The sequence below is a fragment of the Phoxinus phoxinus genome (genome assembly GCF_949152265.1).
Source record: "Phoxinus phoxinus genome assembly, chromosome: 25".
NCBI lineage: Eukaryota > Metazoa > Chordata > Actinopteri > Cypriniformes > Leuciscidae > Phoxinus > Phoxinus phoxinus.
This window is the reverse complement of record NC_136900.1, coordinates 5,126,150-5,153,944: the sequence shown is the minus strand read 5'-3', so window position 1 is coordinate 5,153,944 and position 27,795 is coordinate 5,126,150. Positions and strand designations below refer to the sequence as shown.

The 27,795-nt window shown below is 37.7% G+C and overlaps 1 protein-coding gene across 2 annotated transcripts; it reads left to right on the top strand.

The window, feature by feature from the left end:
- slc17a6a (solute carrier family 17 member 6a) lies at positions 1–26,566 on the top strand (the record flags this gene model as incomplete). 2 transcript variants are annotated; one of them, XM_079603011.1, is made up of 12 exons in its annotated part: positions 1–86; positions 1,654–1,909; positions 2,100–2,218; positions 4,010–4,124; positions 11,357–11,444; positions 11,524–11,610; positions 11,709–11,851; positions 15,061–15,210; positions 20,146–20,278; positions 20,378–20,488; positions 20,639–20,766; positions 23,724–24,201. In XM_079603011.1, 12 exons carry the CDS (start codon positions 1–3, stop codon positions 24,069–24,071), a joined length of 1,764 nt encoding a protein of 587 aa, XP_079459137.1. In that variant the 3' UTR covers positions 24,072–24,201. The 2 variants fall into 2 exon arrangements, with proteins under 2 accessions (XP_079459137.1, XP_079459136.1); XM_079603010.1 differs by lacking the exon at positions 1–86 and adding an exon at positions 26,308–26,566 and having other exon boundaries at positions 1,658–1,909; positions 23,724–24,061.
- Between the last annotated feature and the right edge of the window lie 1,229 nt (positions 26,567–27,795).

Sequence of the window (27,795 nt, the reverse complement as noted above, 5' to 3'; positions counted from 1 at the left end):
ATGGATACGATGAAGGAACGAGTTTTGGCTCCCGGTAAGGAGAGATTAAGGAATCTGGCCGGGAAAACCCTGGGACACATGCACAGGTATCAACCCCTATCATTCAATAAATGAAAACAGGAAAAACGTAATGATGTTTAAAAAAAGAAAAAGAAAAAAAAAAAGATTATTATCTCGATGTGAAAGTACAATGTTCATGTCTACAGAAATTCAAATAGCCTATTTTCCCTCCCATGGCTATAACAATGGCTAAATAACGCATCATTTACATTGATTAAACAATTTGCAGTGTGGCACGTTTTTTTTCGTAATGTTTCGTTAGGAGAAAATACGACAGAAATGATTGTCCGCGTTCGAGATCGTGATTTGATCGTGTGTAGATCTAGAGATGAAAGAATTCCTCCGAGGATCGTTCCTCTGCCCACAGCGCTCCTGGACCAATTAATAATTCATGAAAAGAAAGTCGTGACATGACGAGCTTAGAATTAGTCCCTTTAATTAAATTATTGTTGTTATTAGCCTATTATTAATTCTTTTCATTATTTTTTATCGTTAAAACACAAAAAATATATAGGCTAGTCTATTTATTTTAGCTATTTATTTTTCCGTTTTACTTTGACAAAATCGTCTAAATTCTTTGTAGCCTATTGTATAAAAACAGTGCGATGAAAAAGAAAAATTAGAGCGTTTTTGTATTTTTGTATATTTCATTTTAGGCCAGTGGTTATGAAACGTCAGACTCGGAACGAATCAGTGAATGGTTTTCATCACAGAAAGAAAAAAAATCTTCACTATGATCCGATACACAATCTAATCACGGCCAATCTACTACCACAACATATATAGAACTGTATTTATTTTAGGCTATTTCGTTTGTTAAATGTTTTTCCCCCATTATATTTAACTGTTGAAGCAGCCATAAAATGTGTTGAAAAGCAAAAAAAAGAAAGAAGCTAAATATGGTCACGTCTGCATTTAAGGCTGTAGATATGAATTTCTATAAGGATGTAAGAGATAAAAATGCTGCAATGCGTGCAAATAACTCAGTTTGCCAAATCGTGATCAGACAGAGATATAACTCTGTCCTGTTCTTTTGCTGAATGGTTGGATTTAATTATTAAATAAAATAACCAAACCTGATTAGCCTACATCGTATCCAAACTGGAGGAATAAATGTAATTTAATGAATTAAAAAAATATATGTGTATCTATTTTTAACAGAGATAGGTTATGTATTTTGTACAGTCTTCACCAAACACAGAATAACGTTCGACTAACGTTCCGGGATTTTTTTCTTCTTCCTGGGAATATGTTTCGGGTTATTAACTTTATAGTAGCCTATACAGTCGTTTTTGTGAGATGATCGAATGCTGTAGTTTAGCCTAATGTTATTTCCCCTGCGTTTATATTTAAATTCTGGGTTGTTTCAACCCAATTTTGGGTCAAATATGGACAAACCCAGCCGTTGGGTTAAATGTTTTAATTACATTTTAACCCAACGTTTGGGTTTGTCCATATTTGACCCAAAATTGGATTGAAACAACCAAGCATTTTTTAGAGTGTAGGCTACCTATAAACTAACGTTCCCAGAACACACACACACGAAATTATAGAATTTGTGTGTAGAAAGTGAGCACTTCTGTATCTTCACAGGGTGATGGAGAAGAAGCAGAAGACGGGAGAGGTGATCGAGCTGACGGAAGACGGGCGTCCCGCGCAAATGAAGGAGAAGAAAGCGCCGCTGTGCGACTGCACGTGCTTCGGGCTCCCGCGCCGCTACATCATCGCCATCATGAGCGGCCTCGGCTTCTGCATCTCGTTCGGGATCCGCTGTAACCTCGGGGTCGCCATCGTCGGCATGGTCAACAACAGCACCATTCACAAAGACGGGAAGATCATAATCACAGAGGTGAGACTGAAGTGCTCCTCCCTCAAGTCCCTGTCACTCAGAGCATCCTCGCGTGGAGAAACACTTACAGTTTCCAAAATGTCGACATTTTATGAGGAAAAACAAATGGAAATGTGTCACTGAAAGCTTTTGAAGTTACAGTGTTTCATATGTTGCATATATTATAGCATATATTTTTTTCCCCCATAAGAAAGCTAAGTTTAACTGGGATCCGGAGCAGGTGGGAATGATCCACGGCTCGTTTTTCTGGGGCTATATAGTGACACAGATCCCAGGTGGATATATATCCTCACGACTGGCTGCCAACAGGTAATTCACCACACGCATTTACAAAACTGTTTAGGCTATAGGCTACGTTTAATTTTTTACAAATATTGAATTATCAATTTATATATTTACAAATAGCCCCGATATTTATTTCACATAGGTGTTTATATTAGGTTGAAAGGCCATATCCTCCCTGTGCTTTATTTGGTTGCCATGAATCCCGAATGCAGGAGAGCAGACACGCTTTCCTCTGGAGACCTCATTAACCAGCAGACGTGATCACGTGTTCGCTTCTGAGGCACAACATAACTCCCTTTGACTGATATAGACTCATATTTTTACATAGGACCTGTTTAAATAGGCTAATATATATATATATATATATATATATATATATATATAGGCCTATATATCCCCTTATCAAGCGCCCCCCTTTTGCACATGCACATTCCGAACTTAAATGCTTTGGAATATAGATGTAAGATTGGTCTTGTTTTTAAGAAGACATTTGGCGATTTTTTTGTAGAAGTGAAATAAATTAAGAAAGTTAAACAGAAAAAAAGTTATAGAAGTTTGAGTTTATGAAAATGTACAACGTAAAAAAAATAATTATGCATATTTTATATAAAATATATATTTTCAAAACCTGGTGGACTCTAAAACTGCAAAAAAATCCAAGGCAAAAATCGGAACAAGTTGTGTTTCAAATTTTAGGTTGATATCTCAAAAAATGAGCTTTCAGTGAGATTTAGTTTGGGCGCAGTACCACACTTCTCCACTAGTTGACATTACTGCCCATATAAGGGCGCCTCCATTTCCATATGTTGTTTGAGTGTCTGAACCATTACTTTTACAATTTTCATACAATTTATGAAGTAGACATCCTATTCAGAAGTAGTATTGGAAGTTTGGCAGATTTTGAAACGAATTCAACCTCTAAGAAACACAAAAGATCACGTATGTGCATTATAGCTCGCTGCCACAACATGGTGAATCAAAAATGGTGAATCTATAATTTTTTTCTTTATATTTAAAACATTTTCAGACCTTTTTTTTCTAAAAGAATTGAATGGATGCTATCTTTTGAACTCTTGGCATGAAAACAAACTGAGGTTTCTACCATTCTTTCATGATTTTTCATGTTCATCACTATTTCAAAATAAAGGTCTGAACACGCCTTAGGAGTATGAAAATATTCTTGTTGCAAATTGATAAATTACGGCTCCTCTGTAATGTATTTTAAAAATCAGTCACCAAAAATTAAACTAGAGATTGTAAGCTTTCAAATGATATATAGTTTGTCAAGATTGGTTAAGGTTTAGTATATGATATTACTGTTTTAAATATAATGGCCGTGCCAATATAAGGGGATATATATATATATACATTTTGTAGGTTGCGTTTTTAAAATGTTGCAGCAAGTGTTCACTTTGAGCCTGCATGTATATAAAGGAACATGTCCGCCTATAAGGATCTGTTAAATGTCGAGTTTTGATTTCTTTGTCTCTGCATCTCGGCTTTAGAATTGTGAGATTTCCTTTGACTTCACACATTATATCCGATGGCTGCGGCTCGTGCAAATAAGATTCACACACAATTAATAAAACATGTTCTCCTGCCTTTGAGCGTTCTTAGAATGATTTCTCTGTACTAGACACTGATGCCTTCGGGTAAAACTGAGGTAAACCGAGTAAAACATGTTCTTAGCTATCGGGTCCTGCTCAGTTTTTTGCATCTTTCAGTCAGTGGACGATTGCTGCCGATCTGTGTGTGACTGGTGCCCATGATTTCACATCATTAAAGAGTTGTGTTTCTGCCCACTGTGGTGTCCAGGGTGTTTGGTGCTGCTATCCTGCTGACGGCCACGCTCAACATGTTCATCCCCTCTGCTGCACGCGTGCACTACGGCTGTGTCATGTTCGTGCGGATACTGCAGGGCCTGGTGGAAGTAAGACTGTTCTTTCTTTTAATCCATACAATGCTTATCAAATCACTGTTTTATATAGCAACCAGATGTTGAAATATTATCGGGGGCAAGTTTAATTGGACAGCATTTGTAACATGATATCAGTTACCATAGAAAATAATTTCTTCTCATCTCTCAGTTCAGAACAAATTAAAATTGTGTTTACAGTAATGCACTTAAAGGTACAATATGTCATATTTTTGCATTAAAATATCCCAAAATCACAAGGCCAGTGTTATATATTTTGTTAATTTGATTACTTACAATATCCCAAACTATTTTTAAATCGTGAGAAAATTGCGATTTTAACTGAAGAAGCGGGGCGTGTGAGCGGGGGTGAGCTGGAGTCGCCAGTCAATGGCGTCATATCCGCGTTACGCTCGGTTTCCGCTCGTACTGCGCGAGTCCTGGACAAATGCGGAAGTTGTAGTTGTAGCGTCTATCAAGCAACAAACGTTAGCTTGTTTCGTGCAGTCGTTATGAACACAATTATACTTTACCGATTGCAGCCGGTTCTGTCGACAAAGACAAGTCCCATAAACATACGGGTCAATTTTATATATTCCAAATGTAGCGTTCGGTAATAGTTATGTTTATGTAGGAAAGTGTTATTGCTTTAGACTTGTGTTTAGTTTATTGACATTGTTTATCACGTCTGGTGTTTATGGCCATGTAAATAAATGTGTTATTTATAAAGATTACTCAGTCTTTTGGCAAATGATGTTCGATGTATGTTCGAATGTACTTTTACAACAATTGTTTAGAACACGTAAAACTGCGCAGCGTTATCACAACAATGAATTCGACAAATACAGTAGCATGATAACCAATTTAGTATTAAACCTTACTTTTCTTGTGGTTAATTAATTTTAATGAAATAAAAGCATGTCATTAAACACAACATTTATAAAAATAGAACTTTACCTCATCCATGAACATGACTTTTCGATTCCCGTCTGACTGATTTACATCCACGGTGGAGTTAAAAACGACAGTTCCCATCATTCCACGCTCCTTCACATCGTCATCAAGCTACGCCGCCGTTGTTTGGAATGTAGCGCCTCTAGCGGCAGAAAATATTGCATATTGTACCTTTAAGTCAATGGGACAACTCGTTACACAGGTGAATGTTACAGTAAAAGGCACAATTTTAAAAAAGTATAGCCATTAAATTCACATTAAATAAACATAAAATCGACAGTTAACATGAATAAAATCAATTAATATCCTTGTCTGTGTGATCTCAGTAACACTTTACAATAAGGTTAAAAACTATCATAAACAATAATATTTTTAACAGTTCAATTTGCATTAACGTTAATGTATTTTGAATGAACATGGATTTCCTTAGACATAAAGCTCAAAGTTTTAAAACTTGGGCAGTGCATGTAGGGATAGTTCATCTAAAAGTTAATTCATTATTAACTTTTTTAAATGTGAAACACAAAAGAAGATTGTTCAAGAAATAGTTTGGACCCCATTGACTTTATGGACAAAAACATATCTTCAAAATATGTTGTAACGAAATCAAGTCATTAAAGGGATAGTTTATTTTTTAAAATTAAATTTTGGTATGTTTTATCTTACCTCAAGGGCATCCAAGATGTAGGTGTCTTTTTTTCCGCAGTAGTTTCAACTTTGATATTTTTAGGTCAAACCGTTCTTGTCTGACAGTCATATCATGCAGGTCTATGGTCATTGTCTCAAAGAGCATACACAGAGTCCAAATTAAAACAATTCCCCATCGTCCAAATTAAACAATTCCCAATCGTAAGTACACATTGATGGCCTAAGACACGAAACGAGCGGTTTGTGTGTGAAAACGAACGGTATTTATATAGTTTTTACCTCTTGTAACACAGCCACGTCCAAGTGATCTGAGGGCGCGAGCGCTTCCTGGTGTGTGACGTGTGCGCAGACTGGTGCATAGATGTATACACTAGATGTCGCCTTGGCTACGGCAGTTCATTGGAACGAATGTCTTTCATGTGAAATCTAGTGTATATATATCTATGCACCAGTCTGCGTACACGTCACACAGAAGGAAGCGCCCGCGCCCTCAGATGATACAAGAGGTAAAAACGATATAAATACCGTTCGTTTTCACACACAAACCGCTCGTTTCATGTCTTAGGCCATCAATGTGTACTTACGATGGGGAATTGTTTAATTTGGACGATGGGGAATTGTTTTAATTTGGACTCTGTGTATGCTCTTTGAGACAGTGACCATAGACCTGCATGATATGACTGTCAGACAAGAACGGTTTGACCTAAAAATAAAAAAATTTAAACTACTGTGGAAAAAAAGACACCTACATCTTGGATGCCCTTGAGGTAAGCTAAAACATACCAAAATTTAATTTCAAAGTAATTGGGATTATGTTCCTCGGCCCCGGCGAGGACTGGAGCAGTCTGAGGAAAGATCAGTTGTGCCTGACCCAACCCAACCCAACTCATCCCCTCTTATAACTATGGGACAGTACTTTAATTATAACAACCCATAATGCATCAGTCCTGCTGATCTCAAACACTCAAACACAGAACACTTAATCATACACAAACTTACATGCACGGTCATGTTTATTCCTACGCACACACACACACACACACACACACACACACACACACACACACATGTTTATTCCTACGCGCACACACAAACACATACACACACACTCGCACGCACGCACGCGCGTGCACACACACACACACACACACACACACACACGCATACAGCCTTCCTTTTCCACCCTCATGGTAACCAATCCTTTTTCTTTTTTTTCTTTTTTTTTGTGTGTTGAATGTGTGAAACATGCTCTCTCTATTTTTATATCAAACAATCATTGTATGTTGTACGTCTTATGTCTTTTACACTTTGTTAGGGTTTTGTTCGTGTGAAGGTTTGCCAATTAAAAAAAATAATTTCAAAGTGAACTATCCATTTAAGGTGAAAAATATTTATTTCCTTTTCAGGATGAACTTTCACTTAGAAGATTTTTGAGCTAAATTTCAATGATTATGAAACAATCTATTAAAACAATGTAAAGGTCAGGTTTAAAAAATTGCAGGCCATTGTTTTGCAATGAGAACGATTTCAGTTAAAGGAATCCGTCGAAGCAAAAATGAAAATTCTGTCATCATTACATCTTTCTTCTGTTGAACACAAAGGGAAATATTTTAAAGTATGTGACTTCCAGGCAGTCTGGTGACCACGTTCTTTAAAATGTCTTCTTTTGTGTTTAAAAGAAGAAAGAAATTTATATGATTTATATCATATAAATGATATATTTATAACCTTCGTAACCTTGATTTATATGCTATTGGTGACTCTTGTCTGTATGAAATATGATGATATTGAAATGTACCTGCCTTGAATTCACAAAAATATGCTAATTTAAGATGGGTTTGAACCATGTATTTTACACCAATGGACAGACAACTTTCATGTAGTGTGGATTTGTGTATTGCCTCTACAACCAGTGTAATTTCTTTATCTTCCTCCTTGAAAAAGGTAATAGGACAGTTCTTATAATAGTAAACGGTTCTTTAAATTATTAAGAAAATATTCTTTACTAATAAAAAAAAAATGGTTCTGGTAAGAACTGTTCACTGAAAGGTTCTTTGGGGAAGCACATTTCTTCTATGGCATCGCTGCGAAAACCTTTTGAAACCTTAATTGTTAAGAGTGTACATCCGCACAGCAGACACACTGAAAGCACAGGAGTGAATAAACAAATGATGAAAAGTGAAACGCTTGAAAAGGAGTTATGTCATCTCTTATTCAAACACAACTCAAAAGATGAACACTGAAAGAGTATTAGCAGCTGCTTGCTGGCTTTGTCCGTGCGCCGGTCGCCTTGCTACTCTACACTATTGTTCGGTATACGATGAGCGCTGACTGTACATGAGTTCAAACCCATTTGAGGTTATTGTAACCACATAGCTTGTGTTGTGTGTATTGACATTAGCTCTGTGGATGTGCTTTCCTTTGCTGGCTGCAGCAATTTGTGTCTATCAGTGACTGATTCTATGACAATTAGCTAGTAATGAAGATTTAATGGGCAGCATTAGTGTGTTTGTGGAGAATCAGATCTGATCTGCTTGCGTTTGCTCAAGTCTGCATGGGTCATTAATCCTTATTTGAATTGCGATCGTATGCGTTACTGTAAATTTGTTAAGGGTTAGATTTATCTCTGTTTTTTATGACCCCTTGTAAGGTATTTCTGAAGAACTTTTGTTCTAAAGCTTTTAAATATTTGTATTTCATATATATACTGTAAATTGCAATAAAAATTGGTACTTGAAATTGGTATCTTAATTGGTACTAACAGTGGGAGTAATAGGCCTAGTACATTACTTTTTTCAAGTAACTAGTAAAGTAATGCATTACTTTTAAATTTACAACAAAACATCTGAGTTACCTTTTCAAATAACTAATGTAAGTTACTTTGTTTTCCCATTTTTCGACTAGCTCTCTCGTCCCCATGTTGAGAACAATTGTGAGTAAGTTCAGAGGCAATAGGTCTCATTCATGAAACACGAGCAGAACGAATTCTTGTGTAAATCGTGTGTAAAGTGGTTCTGGCATAAATTTTCGGATTCATTAAAATGTTCGTATTTTCCAAATGTTAGTTGGTACGAAAGAAATCTACACCTGCTCCCAGCCACGCGTAAATAGTGCGTTTAACAACATTGCTCATTAATAAGGCTGCATTTTAATTCACCTTAATCGGGTACATATTTACACAGCATTTTGAAAAAAATATTATTATATATAGCAATACATATGGTTTTTCTTTTTACTTTTATTATGAGAGCCAGTAATAGCATCTGCAAACGGAACACTTTAATAAAATAATTAATTGCTTTCAATAGGGCTGGGCTATATTTTTTCAAAGTGAACTAATTAGTTTTTTGCAGTCGCTTCATGTCGAACCATTTTCTTTTCACTTCTGGGACTGTTCGATTAACAGATGAAACTCCAGTAACTGCATCTGTAATATCTGCCAAGCTTCCTTTTTTTAGGACCTGATACGCCACTATAGGCTACGCTTGAAAATAAAATGTGGCGTTTTTAATGAACATCTGATAATAAAACTTCAATTTCTGCATCTGAGAAATTGTTCTTTTTCATTCGCTTTTGAGAAGACATGTTGAAATCCTTCGTTTGGTGTCATAATATGATGCCCATATATAGTTGTCTGTCGGATTTAATGGGCGGGATTTATGGTAATTGAGAATGAGCGTGCACGCGCGTCCCATTTACGACTGATTGGAATTCATAACACACACACACACGTTTCACTATCACATCTGATGTTTACGAAGTATTTGTGAATCAGGAGAAGAGTTTTCGGGAAGGTCTCTTTACAAATCACTCACATATTTACTCGTATATTTACGAATGTTTCATGAATGAGGCCCATTGTGTGTAAACATGATGGTTATTGTAGTTCTAGTCCAAATATGAGTATGTATTTACTAATCTCACTTGCACAAAAAAAAAAAAATTCCTCAAAATGAATACGATTCGTGAAATGTAATATTTCGCAAACTTCCAATAATTAAATATGTTAAATAAAACAAATATTTTTATGCATTGAATCTCACTTTATTGACCAATAACTTGCCTCTGACTTTTGATGATTCAGTTAAACCATAATCAAATATGACTTTAGATTATTTTTTGTTGTTATTGGTGAAGTAAGTGTTCAACTTTCTTCTGCTGTATCAGCTGAAAGGTTTCTTTGAGCTGCGCCCTCTACTGTGCAGGAGTGAATTTGCATTTCCTTCAGCTTTATTATTTAAATTTTGGTGTGAAAGGGTCTTTTGCCCCCCCCCCCCCCCCCAAAAAAAACAAACAAAACAACGAAACAAGCCCAGCCCAGGTGAGATAAAGTAACGCTAAAGTAACATAACAGATTACTTTTCTTAAAAAGTAATTAAGTAGCGCAATTAGTTACTTTTTAAGGGAGTAACACAATATGCATTGCTTATCAAGTAACTTTCCCCAAACCTGGGTACTAAGAGGCCCAAATTGACCGTCCCCCTTAGTTACTGTCGCTATGCCCGACAAGCTACACTGCTCTCACGCCACACCATGTTCTCACGCAGTGAAAAACACATCGCGGAGCAGAGAGGAGACTGACAACACACTGACAGACACAGACCAGCTTACTTTTCAGTTACTTTTGATATTAAACGTATTAAACAAAGTCTCACCTGTCAAATTTGGAATTTTTAAAAAATAAATTTAAACAATAAATACCGTTTTGTGGCTCTTTAATGTGTCGTGACAGATCGCTCAGTTAAAGCTGCTTGTGAACCGATCATTTCTTCCTTCTAGTTCATTTATAACATCAGATAAACATGAATGAACATCAGAAGGAATGTTGTTTTAACCGCGGAAAGACGTCAGTACACTCCGCTTCTCAAGTTCAAACTCCCCCATGTTAATCTACAGTACTAACTCTCCTGACTGCTTTGTCGGACAAAATGGCAGATGGCGAAGTATGATTGGTCATATCACCTGTCAATCAAGCTCCCTGCGAAGGGTCAATTGTGCCAAGAAAATGTCCTCCACAGCGTTACACCACCAGCAGCCTGAACCGGGATGGATCCGTGCTTTCATGTTGCTTTATGCCAAACTCTGAGCCTACCGTCTGAATGTCGCAGAAGAAATCGACACTCATCAGCCCAGGAAATATTCTAATGTCCAATTTTGTTGAACCCGTATGAATTGTAGCCTCAGTTTCAGTTCTCAGCAGACAGGAGTGTATTCTGCAGCGTTCGCCCGTCTGCTTCTAGGACGTGTTGTGTGTTCAGAGATGCTCTTCTGCAGACCTCGGTTGTAACGAGTGTTTATTTGAGAGTTACTGTTGCCTATCTATCAGCTCAACCAGTCTGGTCACTCTCCTCTGACCTCTGGCCTCAACAAGGCATTTCCGCCCACAGAACTGACTCACTGGATATTTATAGTTTCGGATAGTTTCAGTAGTTTTGTGATAATCCCAGTTTAAATACTCCTTTCTTCCCCATTCTGATGCTCAGTTTGAACTTCAGCAGATTTGTATACTATTGACCATATCTACATTACGTAATGAAAATATAAAAAATCTTTATTTTATGTATATATGTATATCATATATAGGTATCTTTTTTTATGTATACATATATAACACTATTGTAATATAAAATATTGTGTGTGTCCAGGGTGTGACCTACCCAGCATGCCATGGAATTTGGAGCAAGTGGGCTCCGCCCCTCGAGAGAAGTCGCCTAGCAACCACCTCTTTTTGTGGTAAATACAGCTTGCCTCTTTAAAAGCATACACAACACAGAATACCCAAAATCAAAGCTTTACAAACACCCCGTTTCAGGTTCATACGCGGGAGCTGTGATCGCCATGCCGCTGGCAGGGATATTAGTGCAGTACTCAGGCTGGTCTTCTGTCTTCTATATATATGGTAGGTTTATAATCTTGACTGCGAACTCTGAAATGATAACAGAATGTTATTTTTTGTGTGTACTTGTTCTCCATGACTTTCTCTCCGTCGGGCTACAGGGTGTTTTGGGATTTTCTGGTACATGTTTTGGATTCTGGTTTCATATGAGAGCCCAGCAGATCATCCCACCATCACAGACGAAGAGCGAACATACATAGAGGAGAGTATTGGAGAAAGTGCCAATCTACTTGGGCCATCTGAGGTACGTTTTCTTGTGTGGTTTCTCCTGGAGAAATCCGAATACCCCATAAAATCAAATTTGGGAATTAGCTTTAAGACACGGCAGGCAAAAACATAGTTTTTTTTTCACTGGTCAATTTTGAGATTTTGGGCTATTTGTCTTCAATAACATGTCTTCTTTCAGACTTGTGGTGAAAAAAAGTCCAAAATACACATTTAGGTCTTTATTTTACTACACTTTGTTTATTTGCGTCTGTAGATTTCTCATAAATTCAACAAAAGTTGGCGCTCTAAATCAACGCGCTGCTCTCTCTGCTTCCTTTAATCACGCACACCGCTGGAAAGCTCTCTCTCTCATATACAATGCTGTCGGATCCAAATATGGTCATTTCCTTTTAATCAGCAACCAATCGTGAACGTATAATGGGCATTTAACCCTAAAAGCGAAATCTCATTGGCTCATGTCAATTTCTGACACCGTGATTCGTTCAGATGCATCACGTGACGCGCTCTGACATGTAGATGTGTGTTTTTGACTGTTTTTCTGCTCAGTTGAAGGCCATAAATGCTGTGTTTATAAGTTTTGATGTGATTTAGGTGGTTTGTATTGTTGTTGCTAATGATTTGATGAGATATTGTGTCAGTAAATAGTTGTTTCCACTAAAGTATGATTTTTTACATTACAAATCTTTAAATGCCTTTTTCTCAAAATTAGTTTTTTGTCATCCTCCAGTGACACATCTCAGCCTATGTAGCACCGATGTACACCAAACTCTCCAGTTATACACTTAGTATTCTGAATATATGTCCAGAGGGATTTGTTAATAAATAATTCCTGGCCTGATTTATGTGACATTTTAATCAAAAAAATATGGCGAAAATCGATTTTTTAAGGCTATGGACAGTATATTTTGATTTCCTAGGTAATGAAAGCATATATCCTGTAATCCCTCTGAACATCTTCTTTCATCTTGTGTGTAATCAAAATGAAAAAAGAATTTTGCACCTGGCTTTATCATATGTTCAAATCTATCTACCGAAAATATGTGCAAAATTGCGCATATTTAATGAGAAACTGCCTAATTTGCATAATTAAACATACAAATTTCAAAAACTTGTAATACATTTTTTTTATGAACTTGTGTAAGTAATCAACTGAGGAAGTTTCATGGTGATATCTATTATTTTAAAATTGTACCCTATTCACCTGTAGTGTCTCGCCTTAATGCTGAAGCACTTTTCAGTTTTTTTTTTCTCAAGTTGTCTGTGTTCTTCTAAGAGGTTTTGCCCTGGAGAGCTTGAGAATCTTTTAGATTCCTGTTCATGTCAATGGCAGTTTTGCAGCTTGAGAATATAAATCCATTATATGCTGTTAAGTGTAAATGCATAAATACAGGAACTGTGTAACGTTCAGGCAGAGGAAGAAGATGAGGCCAGTTGTAGTGGATCTAAATGACAGCATAACTTTATTAAACAAAACAAAAGAGAATAATCCAACACGAAGAATCGCCGAAACGGTGTTCATAAGCACATCCATCACCAGACAATGAGTGAATGAAAATGAGGGCATTATATACACAACTAACCAAGGATCAAAACATGGAACATGGCAACCAATGATAAACGTGCTAGAAACCATGACAACAGAAAGGAAGCAGGAAATAATGAAGACAAAAAGACAAAGGGTATATTTACACGACAACTAGGCACTAAAAATTGAAAAAATATATATATTTTGCGTGTTTTACGTACAGACGCCAACATTGTCAATGGATCCCTGTTCTCACGGATCAGTGAAATCGATTAAAAACGCTGTATATGCTGCCAGGCCAGTTGATGTTACTTTGTAAAGAAACACTACGCATCTATAGACTGAACATGTAATACGCATGACGTCACCGTTTTCACAAATTCACATTTTTGTAGTTTAAACGGAGATGAAAACGGCATCGGTTTCAAAGGCCCCCAAAACGCCGTCGTCATGTAAACGAATGACCAAAGCGCATAACAAGTTTTCTGTTTTCTATGATTAGTCGTGAAAACGACTTGAAGTCCTTGAAAAGTCCCCTTATATACCCTTATCAAGCTCCCCCCTTTTTTTTAATAGACATGAAAATGCTCAATCCGAACTTAAATGTTTGTAATTCAGGAATGCTTTGGAATATAGATGTAAGATTGGTCTTGTTTTTAAGAAGAAATGTGGCAGAAATAAATTAAGAAAGTTAAACAGAAAAAAAGTTATAGAAGTTTGATTTTATGAAAATGTACAACGTTAAACATTTAATTATTCATATTTTATATAAAATATATATTTTCAAAACCTGGTGGACTCTAAAACTGCAAAAAAATCAAAGCCAGAAATCTGAACAAGTTGTGTTTCAAATTTTAGGTTGATATCTCTGAAAATAAGCTTTCAGTGAGATTTAGTTTGGGCGCAGTACCACACTTCTCCACTAGTTGACATTACTGCCCATATAAGGGCGCCTCCATTTCCACATGTTGTTTGAGTGATCTGAACCATTATTTTTACAATTTTCATACAATTTATGTAGTAGACATCCTATTCAGAAGTAGTTCTGGAAGTTTGGCAGATTTTGAAATGAATTCAACCTCTAAGAAACATAAAAAGATCACATATGTGCATTATAGCTCGCTGCCACATCACAAATGGTGAATCTATTATTTTTTTCTTCATATTCAAAACATTTTTAGACCTTTTTTTTCTAAAATAATTGAATGGATGCTATCTTTTGAACTCTTGGAATGAAAACAAACTGAGGTTTCTACCATTCTTTCATGATTTTTCATGTTCATCACTATTTCAAAATAAAGGTCTGAACACGCCTTAGGAGTATGAAAATATTCTTGTTGCAAATTGATACATTACGGCTCCTATGTCATTTATTTTGAAAATCAGTCACCAAATATGTAAACTAGAGATTGTAAGCTTTCAAATGATATATAGTTTGTCAGGATTAGTTTAGGTTTAGTATAGGATATTACTGTTTTAAATATGTAATTGATCCTTGAAAATTAAACTGAAAAAAACTGTTAATTTTTATGTATTTATATTTTTTATATTTATATTTATTTCTTTGTTTCTTTCAAAATGTTTTTTTTTTGTCATCAGAATTCATGCAACTTCTAAATATCCATCAATATCCAATCAGTTCATTGCTTAAACTCGTCATGCTACAGGTCTTCTATAGATGTATTAACATGTTTCTACAGAAATACAAGACACCCTGGAAGAAGTTCTTCACCTCCATGCCGGTCTATGCAATCATCGTGGCCAACTTCTGCCGGAGCTGGACCTTCTATCTGCTGCTCATCAGTCAGCCGGCGTACTTTGAAGAAGTGTTTGGCTTTGAAATCAGTAAGGTGAGAGAATTTAGGGAGAAAATGTTTCTGCATTAATCAAGTCTCGATATTTGACAGCTCGTAAGGCTTACACATGTGCTTATGTATTTGCTGTGTGAATTGGTCTCATGTGCAATCCTTTCTGGTCAGGCCTGAAACATTACTGTTGTGTCTGACCCCTCATTCACTGAGTCGCCGTATTGGATTGTGTTTGAGATGTTGGACATTCAGAAATGTGTGTTCATTGTGGCGTACATAAATGAAAGCTGACATTGTTATTGATCTCCGGCTCCTGAGCTGAGAGTGATATAAATCCTGCAAGCCTGACAGGAGTAATTGAACCACTGCTTTAATTCTGCTGGTCAAACTGTCTCATAGGTGCAGTATGGGAGATTGAACTTTTGGGGTTTTATCAGCCAGGGCTTGTTTAGGATTTCCATTTTAGTGTTATTTTTAAGCCACACATTTGGTTATTTATTTAGGATGTTATATTGTATTGTATTGTTCACTCACGTTCACCCGAAACAACCCGTATGACTTTGTTCTTCTGTGGAAAACTATAGAAAATTAGCACAATATTTCAGCTGTTGTTATGCATCTTACAAGTTGTCCTTATATGACTTGTGGACTACGTTTTAAGCCATACAGTGATTTTGTGTGAGTAATATGTGCAAATAAGCTCTAAAATGTCTAAAACTGGATTGCACATGCACTTTTAATCTGTGCAACGCTTTTAGCATACTTTTAAAAAGGGTATTTTGGAAATAATCTACTTAAACAGAATATATAGTACTTAAAGGGATACTTCAGGATTTAGCATTAAAGGTGAACTATGCAGGTTTTTTACCTTAACCGAACAGCTTCGGAGTCATTGGAATGGTTATATTACTTTTTTTCGGGTTGATTGGTGGTCGTCTCGCACCCCCCTATCGCCTGCGAGCAGAAAAAACACACTTGCAACTTTGGGCCGGTGGGCCACCGGACGCGGCGTCAGGAAGTATCGCGTGATATCAGGTCTCGCGATGTAAAGAATCGCTTTACGGCAAAAAGAAATCTGCTAAAATTCGATCATTATTGCGCTCCCTCACGCTGTTCGAACCCGAATGAAGAAGAAGTTGTAAAGAATGTCCCGTCTGCTTTGATGTCGTTGATCTACTAGCCTCTGGTATCTGAGAGTCGACAGCGAGTTTTTCGACAGTGTTGTCAAATATCTATTCCGAAGCTGTAGGGGGAGCTCTATAGAGAAACCTGCAAGCAAAAAGCGAGAATACAGCGAAGAAATTCCTGAAACTGCATAGCCCTGCTTTAAAGGGCACCTATTATGACATTTAAAATGTTCCTAATGTTGTTTAGGGAGTCCCCAACAACAGTTTTACGTGCATGCAATGACAAAAAACACTTTTGTTGTCGTATAATATGCATTTATTTTTACCTGATTTGCTCACCGACTCCCAAATGATTCGTTCAACGACTCATTTTCAAAACTCCTCCTTTGCGCGACGCTAATCTGCGATTGGTCAGATGACCCAGCAGTGTTTACAGAGATAATATTTATTGTTTAACACGGAGTACAATGATGCTTTTATCAATTAAATTGCATTATAATAATGATTATAGTCCACTGCTTTGTAGTTTGTAGTAAAAAACTAAAAATAAGATAAAGAATTCAATGTTATGTTAGCGAGCATAGCCCAGAGTTCATATTATAAAAGCACAATCAGTCTTTGTTTGCATTAGCCCGATGCATAAACATAACGTTTTTACAAAAAAAAAAAATGCAGTTACGTTACTACGAGGTATTATTCTATTCTTTAAGACAACTCCGAAAACAACGACAAACACTTCACATATCTCAATACAATTGTCATTGAAGACCTAGAAGCTAAACGGTGCTTACACAACAAACAAAATAATAATTAAGCATCCTACATAAAACATATAAGCAACAATTATTAATAACACTTACAGGTTGTTATACGGAGGAGGAAGCTGATGCAAATACACTTGGAACTGAACCTTCCTTCAATATCAGCCCGGCTCGCGAATCCAAGTTTGATTGCATTTAAGTTGGTAAAGCAATCGTCTTCAAAATGGCGCGACAAAAGCACAAGGCTTGGACTATACTTCTGTGGTATAGTTGTATATATGAATTGTAGCCACTTAGTCTTCAAATGCTCCTCCTTGGGCAGATCGCACTTCAGAACACAGCGTCTCGTCGCCATGATGTTTTCAAGTTTGCCTTGGAGCGCAATAAGTGGGCGTATCGTATTCAAATAACTTGACAAGTTGACGTCATCTAGTCAGAGAAAAAGCTTCGGTCTTCTAACGATTCATAAAAATGACTCCGAGTCGACTCTTACTTTTGAAAGACAATAACTTTATATACGGTGCACTTTCATATTTCAAACTTTGCAGGATGTTTTTGTTCACTTAGATCTATGTTACACACTACATGAAAGGTAAATTTCAAAATTCCATAATAGGTGCCCTTTAAGCTTTGTATCATCAGAAAACCTGTAGTATTTTCAAATTTCCGTGCTTCCCTCCCTCATATCCCCCTGACACGAGAGATTTTATGTATTTTTTGTCAGGAAAAAGCCTCCGATGACGCAAAAATCGTCATTTTGCGTCATCTGAGGATTTTTTGGCCAGAGGCTAGAGACAACAGCCAGTAGAAGGCGCTAGATCCGCATGTTTTCAACCCGCCCATAGAGGGATCTCACTCACAGAATGTACAAATAGTGTCAGCCATCATTTATTTGGAAGCTAAGCTAACAGGCTCTTATTCTGTGGAGAAAGCTGAGTAGTAGCGGTTACCATCCTCTTTTTCCCGGACATGTCCGGCCGTCGAGATCGTCCAAAATGTCTGGGATTCAGCTTTTGCTTTCTGCAGTCGCCATTCATTGTTTACACAACTCTTTTTTCAATCTAACTGAATTAATTCCGATTGGTGAATCTGAATGTAGTGTTGACATGAACGCTAAACAAGTGATCGGTTAATGTGCGTTTTAACATTGCTAAGAAAACTCCCGCTCCTCTGTGAGAGATACGAGACCGGTGCGTCTCACAGGTGTCGCTCATCAGTAATCACGCCACCGGCCTCGTGCTGTTCTCCCGCGGCCCTAGCCTCGTCCTGCTCGCCGCAGTAAACATGATGAACGGCGACTGTAGAACGCAAAAGCCGAATCCCGGACATTTTGGCCGATCGCAAAATCCCGGGCATTGTTGTCTTTGAATCCCCATAAGCCATTTCTCAGTCTAGAAGGCTCCAAATTCAAAAATAATTTCACATTTCTACTACATAAATGACTCATTTTAAATACACATTCATCTTTTCAGAGATGAAGTATCCCTTTAAGTGTGAACTGAATGTAATGTTTTTGGACACTTAATTGCATGTCATTCAGAATAAAATGAAAATGTATTAGTGTAAATTCATATTAAATTAAATTAGCTGAAAATAAGAGTGCATTTTGACCCACTTTTTCTTAATTGTCTTTGAAATATGCAGTGTACTGCCGAATGTACTGACAAGCATTTATCGTAAACTACTTGAATGTAATTTTTATTGAAACTTGTATGTTGTGTATTTAAATATATTTGCAATTACACATTTTGCAATGTTTTTAGTCTAATATAGATGAAGATAGAAATAGTTTCAAATAGCAGAGTAGTTTATTAAATTAAGCAAAACAGATATTCAAAAGGGTGCAAACACAACGAAACCAGACAATGACCTGAGGGACTTAAGGGTCCTATTGTGCTTGTTCACTTTTTCAACTTTAGTTAGTGTGTAATGTTGCTGTTTGAGCATAAAAAAGATCTGCAAGATTACAAATCTCAACTTCCAGTCCAAAGGGTGATATTTTATTCAACAGATTCAAGAACTACAACGAATGACTCGTTTGGACTACAGCGTGTTTTTTTTTCTGGATCTTTATATTTTCTGCCTTTTTTCTCTTTCGGCCAAAAACCAAAAATGCCATTTTCCGGCCGATAATATGGTATTTGAATTCAGTTTTGCTAATTGTACACAGCATCTTTGTTTTCTCAAACGCACCATCAGGCAACTATTTAAATGCAAGCATTCCAACCCGCTATTCGTACGAATTTTACAAGGTGGCTAATTCGTATGCATTCGTACGTATTACCCACACCTGACCCCGTCCCTAAACATACCCATCACGTGGGTTTAGACAAATCGTACGAGTGAGGTCATATGAAATCGTACGAATTAGCCACCTTTTAATCAATCGTACACATTTGTACGAATTGGTCGTGAGATAGCGCTGAACATTCCTCCTAAAACTCCATCCTTGTCCTTCTCCATTATGACAGGGTGACTTGGTTCAGCACACTCATAATAGCAGCCGCAACATGAAGTCATTAAAACGAGACAAAAAAAGTGCTGCGTCAATTGCGTTATTTATTTTTACGCGTTAAACATTTCAAATTAATCGCAAAGATTAACGCGTTAATTCCCTCTATATTTTACATGTTAGCCAAGACATTTTAAGTATATTTCAAGGCATGAGGAGAAAATTATTATTAAAACAATTATTTAAAATTACATTATTTCAAAGTGCCTTTTGTGTACAAAGTGTACCTAATTGTTTTAAGAAACATAGTCATGAAGTGACATTTTATTTCTTTTATATCTGCAAGTACAGTTTTTTTTTTTTTAATACATACGTACAATATAGATTTTCAAGATTTGAAGTGCACTATAAGTGCACATTCAATACAATTAAGTTCACTTCTCTTCTTTTACACAAGGGAAATGCAAATGAGCTTTAAAGCTTTAGTGGAGGGGACAAGTGCATAATAATTATAAAAATCACCAAAAGTTTGGCTGAGGGATTCATCAAGAATCCCATGGGTTTGGAATAAGTATATTTTGTGAATAGTTATATTTTCAGTTTTCATCATTTTGATGTTTTCTTTGGCTGTTGTCAGGTTGGTATGCTCTCTGCTTTACCCCACCTGGTTATGACCATCATAGTGCCAATTGGCGGCCAACTGGCTGACTACCTGCGCAGAAAAAACATCTTATCCACCACCACCGTCAGGAAGATCATGAATTGCGGAGGTGAGAGCGACCATATTTGATTACATTATTTGTATCTTTTATGAAATTAAAAAAAAAATATTTGATGGTATGACCTTTGACCCACCCATGTGACCGTAGGGTTTGGGATGGAGGCCACACTGCTGTTAGTGGTCGGTTTCTCTCACAGTAAAGGTGTGGCCATCTCATTTCTGGTGCTAGCCGTTGGTTTTAGCGGATTTGCTATATCAGGTGAGGCGCTTTATAATTCTGTTGTCACACACTGACATGTTATAGACATTATTGCAAGTTTTAAAATCCCATTTTGATTAAAAAAATATATTAAATAAATGTCTCCCAATATTTCTGAATTTCTTTTTTAAAATCTGGCTCCTCTCTAAGGTTTTAATGTCAACCACTTGGACATTGCGCCAAGGTATGCCAGCATACTGATGGGCATTTCTAATGGAGTGGGCACACTTTCTGGTATGGTCTGCCCTCTCATTGTAGGAACTATGACCAAAAATAAGGTGAGAAATCCTGAAATTATCCACATTTTGATTAATCATTTAATCATGTTTTTTTGTTACCATAACACTTTAAAGTCTGACAGATGATAGTCAGAATTTGTATTTTATTTTTATGGAACATTTCATTTAACTTTTAGGCAATACATATATATATATATATATATATATATATATATATATGAACAAAAAGTTTGCATATGTGTTTTTTGTTGAGTATCGTATTTGATACATCAGGCATTTATGGCTCATATAGTAAGAATGTGGAGCTCATACCCAAACTGAGCATTTGGTGCAGTTATTTATATGGCCAAAAAGTGAGGTGAAATTCTGATAATGTAAATCAATGATATTTAAAACAATAACGCAGAGAGTACCCAGTTATATACTTACATAAAATGCATATAAATATCAGTTATCTATATCTCTCAATAAATTGCCTTACACTGTAAACCCGAATAAGTTAGCAAAATTCAAAGGAATTTAGGTAATTAGTTATGTAAAAATTGTAAGTTAAAGGGACAGTTCACCCAAAAATGTACCCCATGATTTACTCACCCTCACGCCATCCTAGGTGTATATGACATTCTTCTTTCAGACAAACGCAATCGGAGTTGTTTGACACTCCCAAAAAACAGACACTCCAAAAAATAAAAGTCTATGAGGGTGGTGAAGCGGAGGCGGAACGGGGAAGGGATGGAGGGACAGGTCCGTGGGGAGGAGGAAGAGGTCCTGGAAACTGCGGCAGGACAGGGGGCCAGGGCGGACTCGACAGTTCAGGGGGCCAGGGAGGCTTGTCCAGAGACACAGGCGTAGCGGCTACCATCTTGTCCAGAGACACAGACGTAGTGGTGGCCATCTTGCCCGAGGAGTCTGGAAGGTCGGCCATGACGGGACGAGACTCTGGAAGGGAGGCCATGACAGGACTAGACTCTGGAAGGGCGGCCATGACGGGACAAGACTCTGGAAGGGCGGCCATGACGGGATGAGCCTCTGGAAGGGAGGCCATGACGGGATGAGACTCTGGAAGGGAGGCCATGACGGGATGAGACTCTGGAAGGGAGGCCATGACGGGATGAGACTCTGGAAGGGCGGCCATGACGGGATGAGACTCTGGAAGGGCGGCCATGACGGGATGAGACTCTGGAAGGGAGGCCATGACGGGATGAGACTCTGGAAGGTCGGCCGTGACGGGATGAGACTCTGGAAGTGAGGCCATGACGGGACGAGACGCTGGAAGGGAGGCCATGATGGGACAAGACTCTGGAAGGGCGGCCATGACGGGACGAGACTCTGGAAGGGCCATGACGGGACGAGACTCTGGAAGGAAGGCCATGACGGGACGAGACTCTGGAAGGGAGGCCATGACGGGACGAGACTCTGGAAGGACCATGACAGGACGAGACTCTGGAAGGGCGGCCATGACGATATGAGACTCTGGAAGACACAGGCGTAGCGGGGGCCAGGGAGGCTTGTCCGGAGACACAGGCATAGCGGGGGCCAGGGAGGCTTGTCCGGAGACACAGGCGTAGCGGGGGCCAGGGAGGCTTGTCCGGAGACACAGGCGTAGCGGGGGCCAGGGAGGCTTGTCCGGAGACACAGGCGTAGCGGGGGCCAGGGAGGCTTGTCCGGAGACACAGGCGTAGCGGGGGCCAGGGAGGCTTGTCCGGAGACACAGGCGTAGCGGGGGCCAGGGAGGCTTGTCCGGAGACACAGGCGTAGCGGGGGCCAGGGAGGCTTGTCCGGAGACACAGGCGTAGCGGGGGCCAGGGAGGCTTGTCCGGAGACACAGGCGTAGCGGGGGCCAGGGAGGCTTGTCCGGAGACACAGGCGTAGCGAGGGCCAGGGAGGCTTGTCCGGAGACACAGGCGTAGCGGGGGCCAGGGAGGCTTGTCCGGAGACACAGGCGTAGCGGGGGCCAGGGAGGCTTGTCCGGAGACACAGGCGTAGCGGGGGCCAGGGAGGCTTGTCCGGAGACACAGGCGTAGCGGGGGCCAGGGAGGCTTGTCCGGAGACACAGACGTAGCGGCGTGACAAGATGTTTTTTCCATCCCGCTCCAAAACACTGTTTTTAAGGTGCCCTTATTCCAAGGTACCATGTAGGAGAGTTCTAAATTCCTCCACATGATCCTCAATCAGGCGGCCATCTTGTGTCCTGGAGAGGAGCAGGTTGGCAGGATCAAACAAAGTGGTGCCCATGCTGCCGTAAGCCATCTCAGGTCAGGTTGTTACTGCTGCCAGATCCAATTGCGGTCAGTTGTTCTGTAATGTGCTGGAGAAAACTGGAGAATGGGAGGATCTATACGCAGGGTGTTTAATAAAGTTATACATTAAACAGATAACACAGGACTCAAGGAACAGATAACACAGGACTCAAGGAACAAAAGAACAAGTCCAGGACAATAATGACATTAATGTAGTATACAAAAACTAACATGTTTACTGTTGCATAATGTTGCAGTTTGTGATCAACAGTAGACAAGCATTAAATTCTAAACAGCCATAGAACTACATAATATAAAAAAAATTGCATTGTTTTTTTCTGAATTACAAAAAGTCAAAGATTGCATTATAAGGGCCAGATTCACTAAACAGGGTAAATTACTAAATACAGCCAGATCATTTCCATAATGTCCAACCCAATCTACCAAGAGCAGCATGACTCAGCATCTGGTGTAAGACAAGCTTTTTTTGCGTTAAATAATGGCGCACATACACCAGTAAACTGAGTAGCGCAAACCGTTGTAAATCACCTTGCATGATTCATTTAAATACGCTCCTCCCATAAATGTTGATTCTGAAAGGGAAACTCTTACAAATGCATATGCAATAAGCTCAGCCGCAAAAATAACCCTGTTCACGCCTTTCCGTGCTAATTTTCCACTGAGTGTCTTTAGAGTTTGCGCTGGTGCAAGCTGTTAGTAAATCTGGCCCTAAATTTTCTCTTTCTTGTCCCCCAGACTCGTGAAGAATGGCAGAACGTGTTCCTGATCGCCTCACTGGTGCATTACGGTGGCGTCGTGTTCTACGGGATTTTCGCGTCTGGAGAGAAGCAGCCGTGGGCAGATCCAGAGGAGACCAGCGAGGAGAAGTGCGGCTTCATCGATGAAGACGAGTTGGCAGGGGAGACCGGCGACATCACGCTGAGCAGCGCTCCTTTTGGAGGCCAGGCCGGTCTTGGAGGCCCCGCCAAAACATATGGGGCCACAACACAGCTGAACGGGGGATGGGCGAAAAGCTGGGAGAAAACCGAGGAATACATCCAGGAGGACGCCGAGCAGACGTATAGAGGAGACGGGTACTCGTAGATATTTCATTCCCAATGAGACAAAACAAATCTTTAGAAATAAGACAAAGTAAAAAAGAAATAAAGAGAGATATAAGTTAACAGTACTCAACAAGCACAGCTGTAGGAGTCAGAGACATCTTTTAAAAAGAGTCTTTATCCAATCTGAAGAGAATATATAAAGACAATATTTAAGAAGGAATAATGTATTGAGATATATAAATGAGAATATACAGCTAATTAGATATAAAATGGATTATATAAAGAATTTATATGGCTAAATCAGTTTAAAGACAATGTAAATGTTTCTTTTAAAAGTACAGATGTTCAATTATTACTGTGGTTTACAACATTTAATCAACTGACAATATTTAATAGCAGAGACATCTGTAATCAAAGCACAGGTCTTGGCTGTTTTTTTACAGGTTTAGACTAGTTTTGTTTTAGTTGTGTGTCTCCTACTGTAACTTTGATAGATGAGTAGTTGAGTTGAATTGGTCAGGAACAATCAGAGCAGAGTAAAGTAGAGTAGTTTAGATTAACATGTAGTTTTGTTCAAAAGAAACGAGTGTTTACTCTGGTTTAAAGAGCTCTTGCCATTGACCTTACAGAAAATATGCAAAATTATGGTTATTTAACTATATTATATAACTTAAACCTACAAAGAATGCTGTTTATCATTATGTTCATGTACTGTATTACACATTATAAACTGGTCCCTTTAATTGGGACGTAAACCTAGAAGGTAGAGCAAAAATAGACATTATACAACTGCTAGGTGCAGAAAGAATCTAATAGCACAAATTTGCAAATATAACTATATCTGATACTCATGTGTATTAAAATAAGTGTGAAATATATTGAAAAACCTTTAAATGTTTGAAACGTCCTAAAGTACACTTGAGAAATTTTGAAAGTGCAATCTTGTATACATTTTGTTCAGCTACTTTACATTAACGATACATTCAAGTGTGTGCTTGGCAATACAGTCCTGTATTTTAAGTGGTATTAAGCTGGTCTTCATTTAAAATGTTTCATTTTAACCATCATATAATGACAAACCAGACGTTTTGATACTTTGAATGCACTGACATGTTGTTATTTGAAAAGAAAAAAAGAAGTAATTTCTATCTTAAGTATGTGTTTTGACATGGATTTACTGTTTCTGTGAGACTGTTGTGAAGCTGGGTCAGTGATATCTGTGCTTACTGTTTATTGGGCCATATTTATCATAGAAACTGTCATAAGAGCGAGGCGGTTCATGTGGGATGTATATTGTGATGCAACCGAGAGCCTTGTATGGTCGAATCCTGAATAAGGACCAGGTGATCATCTAACGTATTTAACTGTCGCCATGCAGAGCTGATGTGATGTGTTCTTGAGTGAATCTCACGAAACCTGTCAGGAACAAGTCTACAGGTCTTATTTCACAAATTTCAGTTAGTTAGTATATTTATAAAAAATAAAAATATATAATTAAAAAATGGTCATCAATTTCTCACCCTCATGCCGTCCCAAATAAGACTTTTGTTTATCTTCGAAACACAAATGAAGATCCTTTAAATAAAATCTGAGAGAAATTTGTCCCTCCATTGACAGCTCTGCAACTACCACTTTCATAAAGGAAAACAAGCAAGTTTTTAGTACCTGTTTTTTTTGACGAATACGACAATTAAACATATTTCCCCCAAATTCTAATTATAGTAATGCAAATATTAAAAATGATAATATTTGTTTTTTTATTAAATAGTAAAGTATTTATAGATCATAGTCGTATTATTGATATTACACTCTAAAAATGCTGGGTTGTTTCAACCCAATGTTGGGTCAAATATGGACAAACCCAGCCGTTGGGTTACATTTTTAAATTACATATTTAACGCAACGTTTGGGTTTGTCCACATTTGACCCAACATTGGGTTGAAGCCCAGCATTTTTTTAGAGTGAAATAAGTAACATGGGTGGTGCTTATTTTCATGAAAACAATGTCAATGTAATAAAAAATAATAATAATCTTAATCTTTGAGATTCATGTTTTGTGAGATTCACTCGGATGCTCCACTCATGACACAGACCAGTGTGTTGTGTTTTGTTAACCAGCAGTAATGTGTCAAAGTCTGTTCCTTGATCAAAAAAATAATAATAATAAATAAACAAATAAACAAACACAACTATTAAGAACATGCACTGCAATAATTTACTTAATAACATCAGCAATCTTGTAATATTCACCATCAACAAATCTGGATTGTGTCTAGTTTACAGAGTCATCCGAATGGTCGCGAAGGTCTTATCGAAGCGTCAGAACCAGCTTGTGTTTGTTCTGATCAGAAGATACGTGGACATTTTCAGAGGTTGGAATCTGAGCCATGCTTTAAGTTGTTCTGAAACTCAGCTAAATGTTTTCTAGATTTGTGTATTGTGTGATAACTATATCACAAACCTAAAGCTCTTTTCATGGCCTCTTGCCTGAGACTGAAGTGCACAAGTGATTGTTATATTCTGTTGTTGTGTCAAACAGAGCGATTTGTTGATGTCAAAAAGTGTTAAACTGTATGAACTGCTCACTAAGTGTGATTTTTATATACAATTATTCAAATGAAGACATTATGATGTCTTTCCTTTGATTCTTGTGATCGGTGGACCAAAATTTAAAGGCAATTTTCTGGTTTTGAAAAGATAAGAGTTGATGTTCTTTATAGAGTATGATGATTATTTTTGCATGATATAGTCATTAAAATCATCCTGGGCATTGATTTGTTGTGTCTCTCTTTGATTTGACAGACTTTTCTGTAACAAAGTTTCTCTTTGACCAACATCAGCTTGATAAAGTTCAGTGGATCTCACCTTTTTATGGTGTGTTGTTAAAGTTCTTCAGCGCCTGCAGTTCAAGCCAGTTTTCTGCATTGATTTCAGTGAGGATGATGTATCACAGCCCTTGTGGAAAAGAAGTGTGCTTAATTACACTGGATGTGCATTTGCAGTGCACTTAAAATCTTAAAAGTATATATTTAAGCCAAAACAATCTCTGTTACTTTAATTTCCTATTATCACTGGTTTGAAACAAATTACAAAAAAGCTGGTTTGAAACTATCTATTTTGTTAAAAGCGCTAAATAAATGAAGCTGACTTGACTATTTATAAATGTATAATATTAATCAAATAAAAGGCCGCTTAAGTGTACTTGAAGAGAGGACACTTTCTGAAGTATACTTTAAAATAAAACTTAATTTAACATTGTTTGTTATAAAGTGCACTTTTTTAAAAGTTACTTTAATTCATTATGTTTTAATAATCTTTTGTCATGCTTTCAAGTGCAATTATGTTGATGAGTTGACTAACATTTTTTAAGCATATTTAAGCAAAAGTACTTGTAGTTAGTGTGTTAAACGATATTACCTTTAAAGTTATCATATTTCAAATATTCCAAATGGCATCTTCATAATTACAAATGTGCAATTACAAAAATAGTTAAATAAATGACATATGTTCAATAGAAATTACATTAAATTATACTTAACTAAGCAAATAAATGCTTCTCAGTACATTACTTACAGTATTATTTCCATAAAAAAATATGTCTCTCTTTTTAAAAAAAAGTAAACTAATGTTTGTTTGTGAAAGTGATGCTCCATCTCATGCTTCCTGCAACGTACATCCTCAAAATATATTTAGTATCCATCAAAAAATCAGTCAAGCATTAGTGTGTACACCTTATATGTACAGAGTCGATAGATTTGACTCAT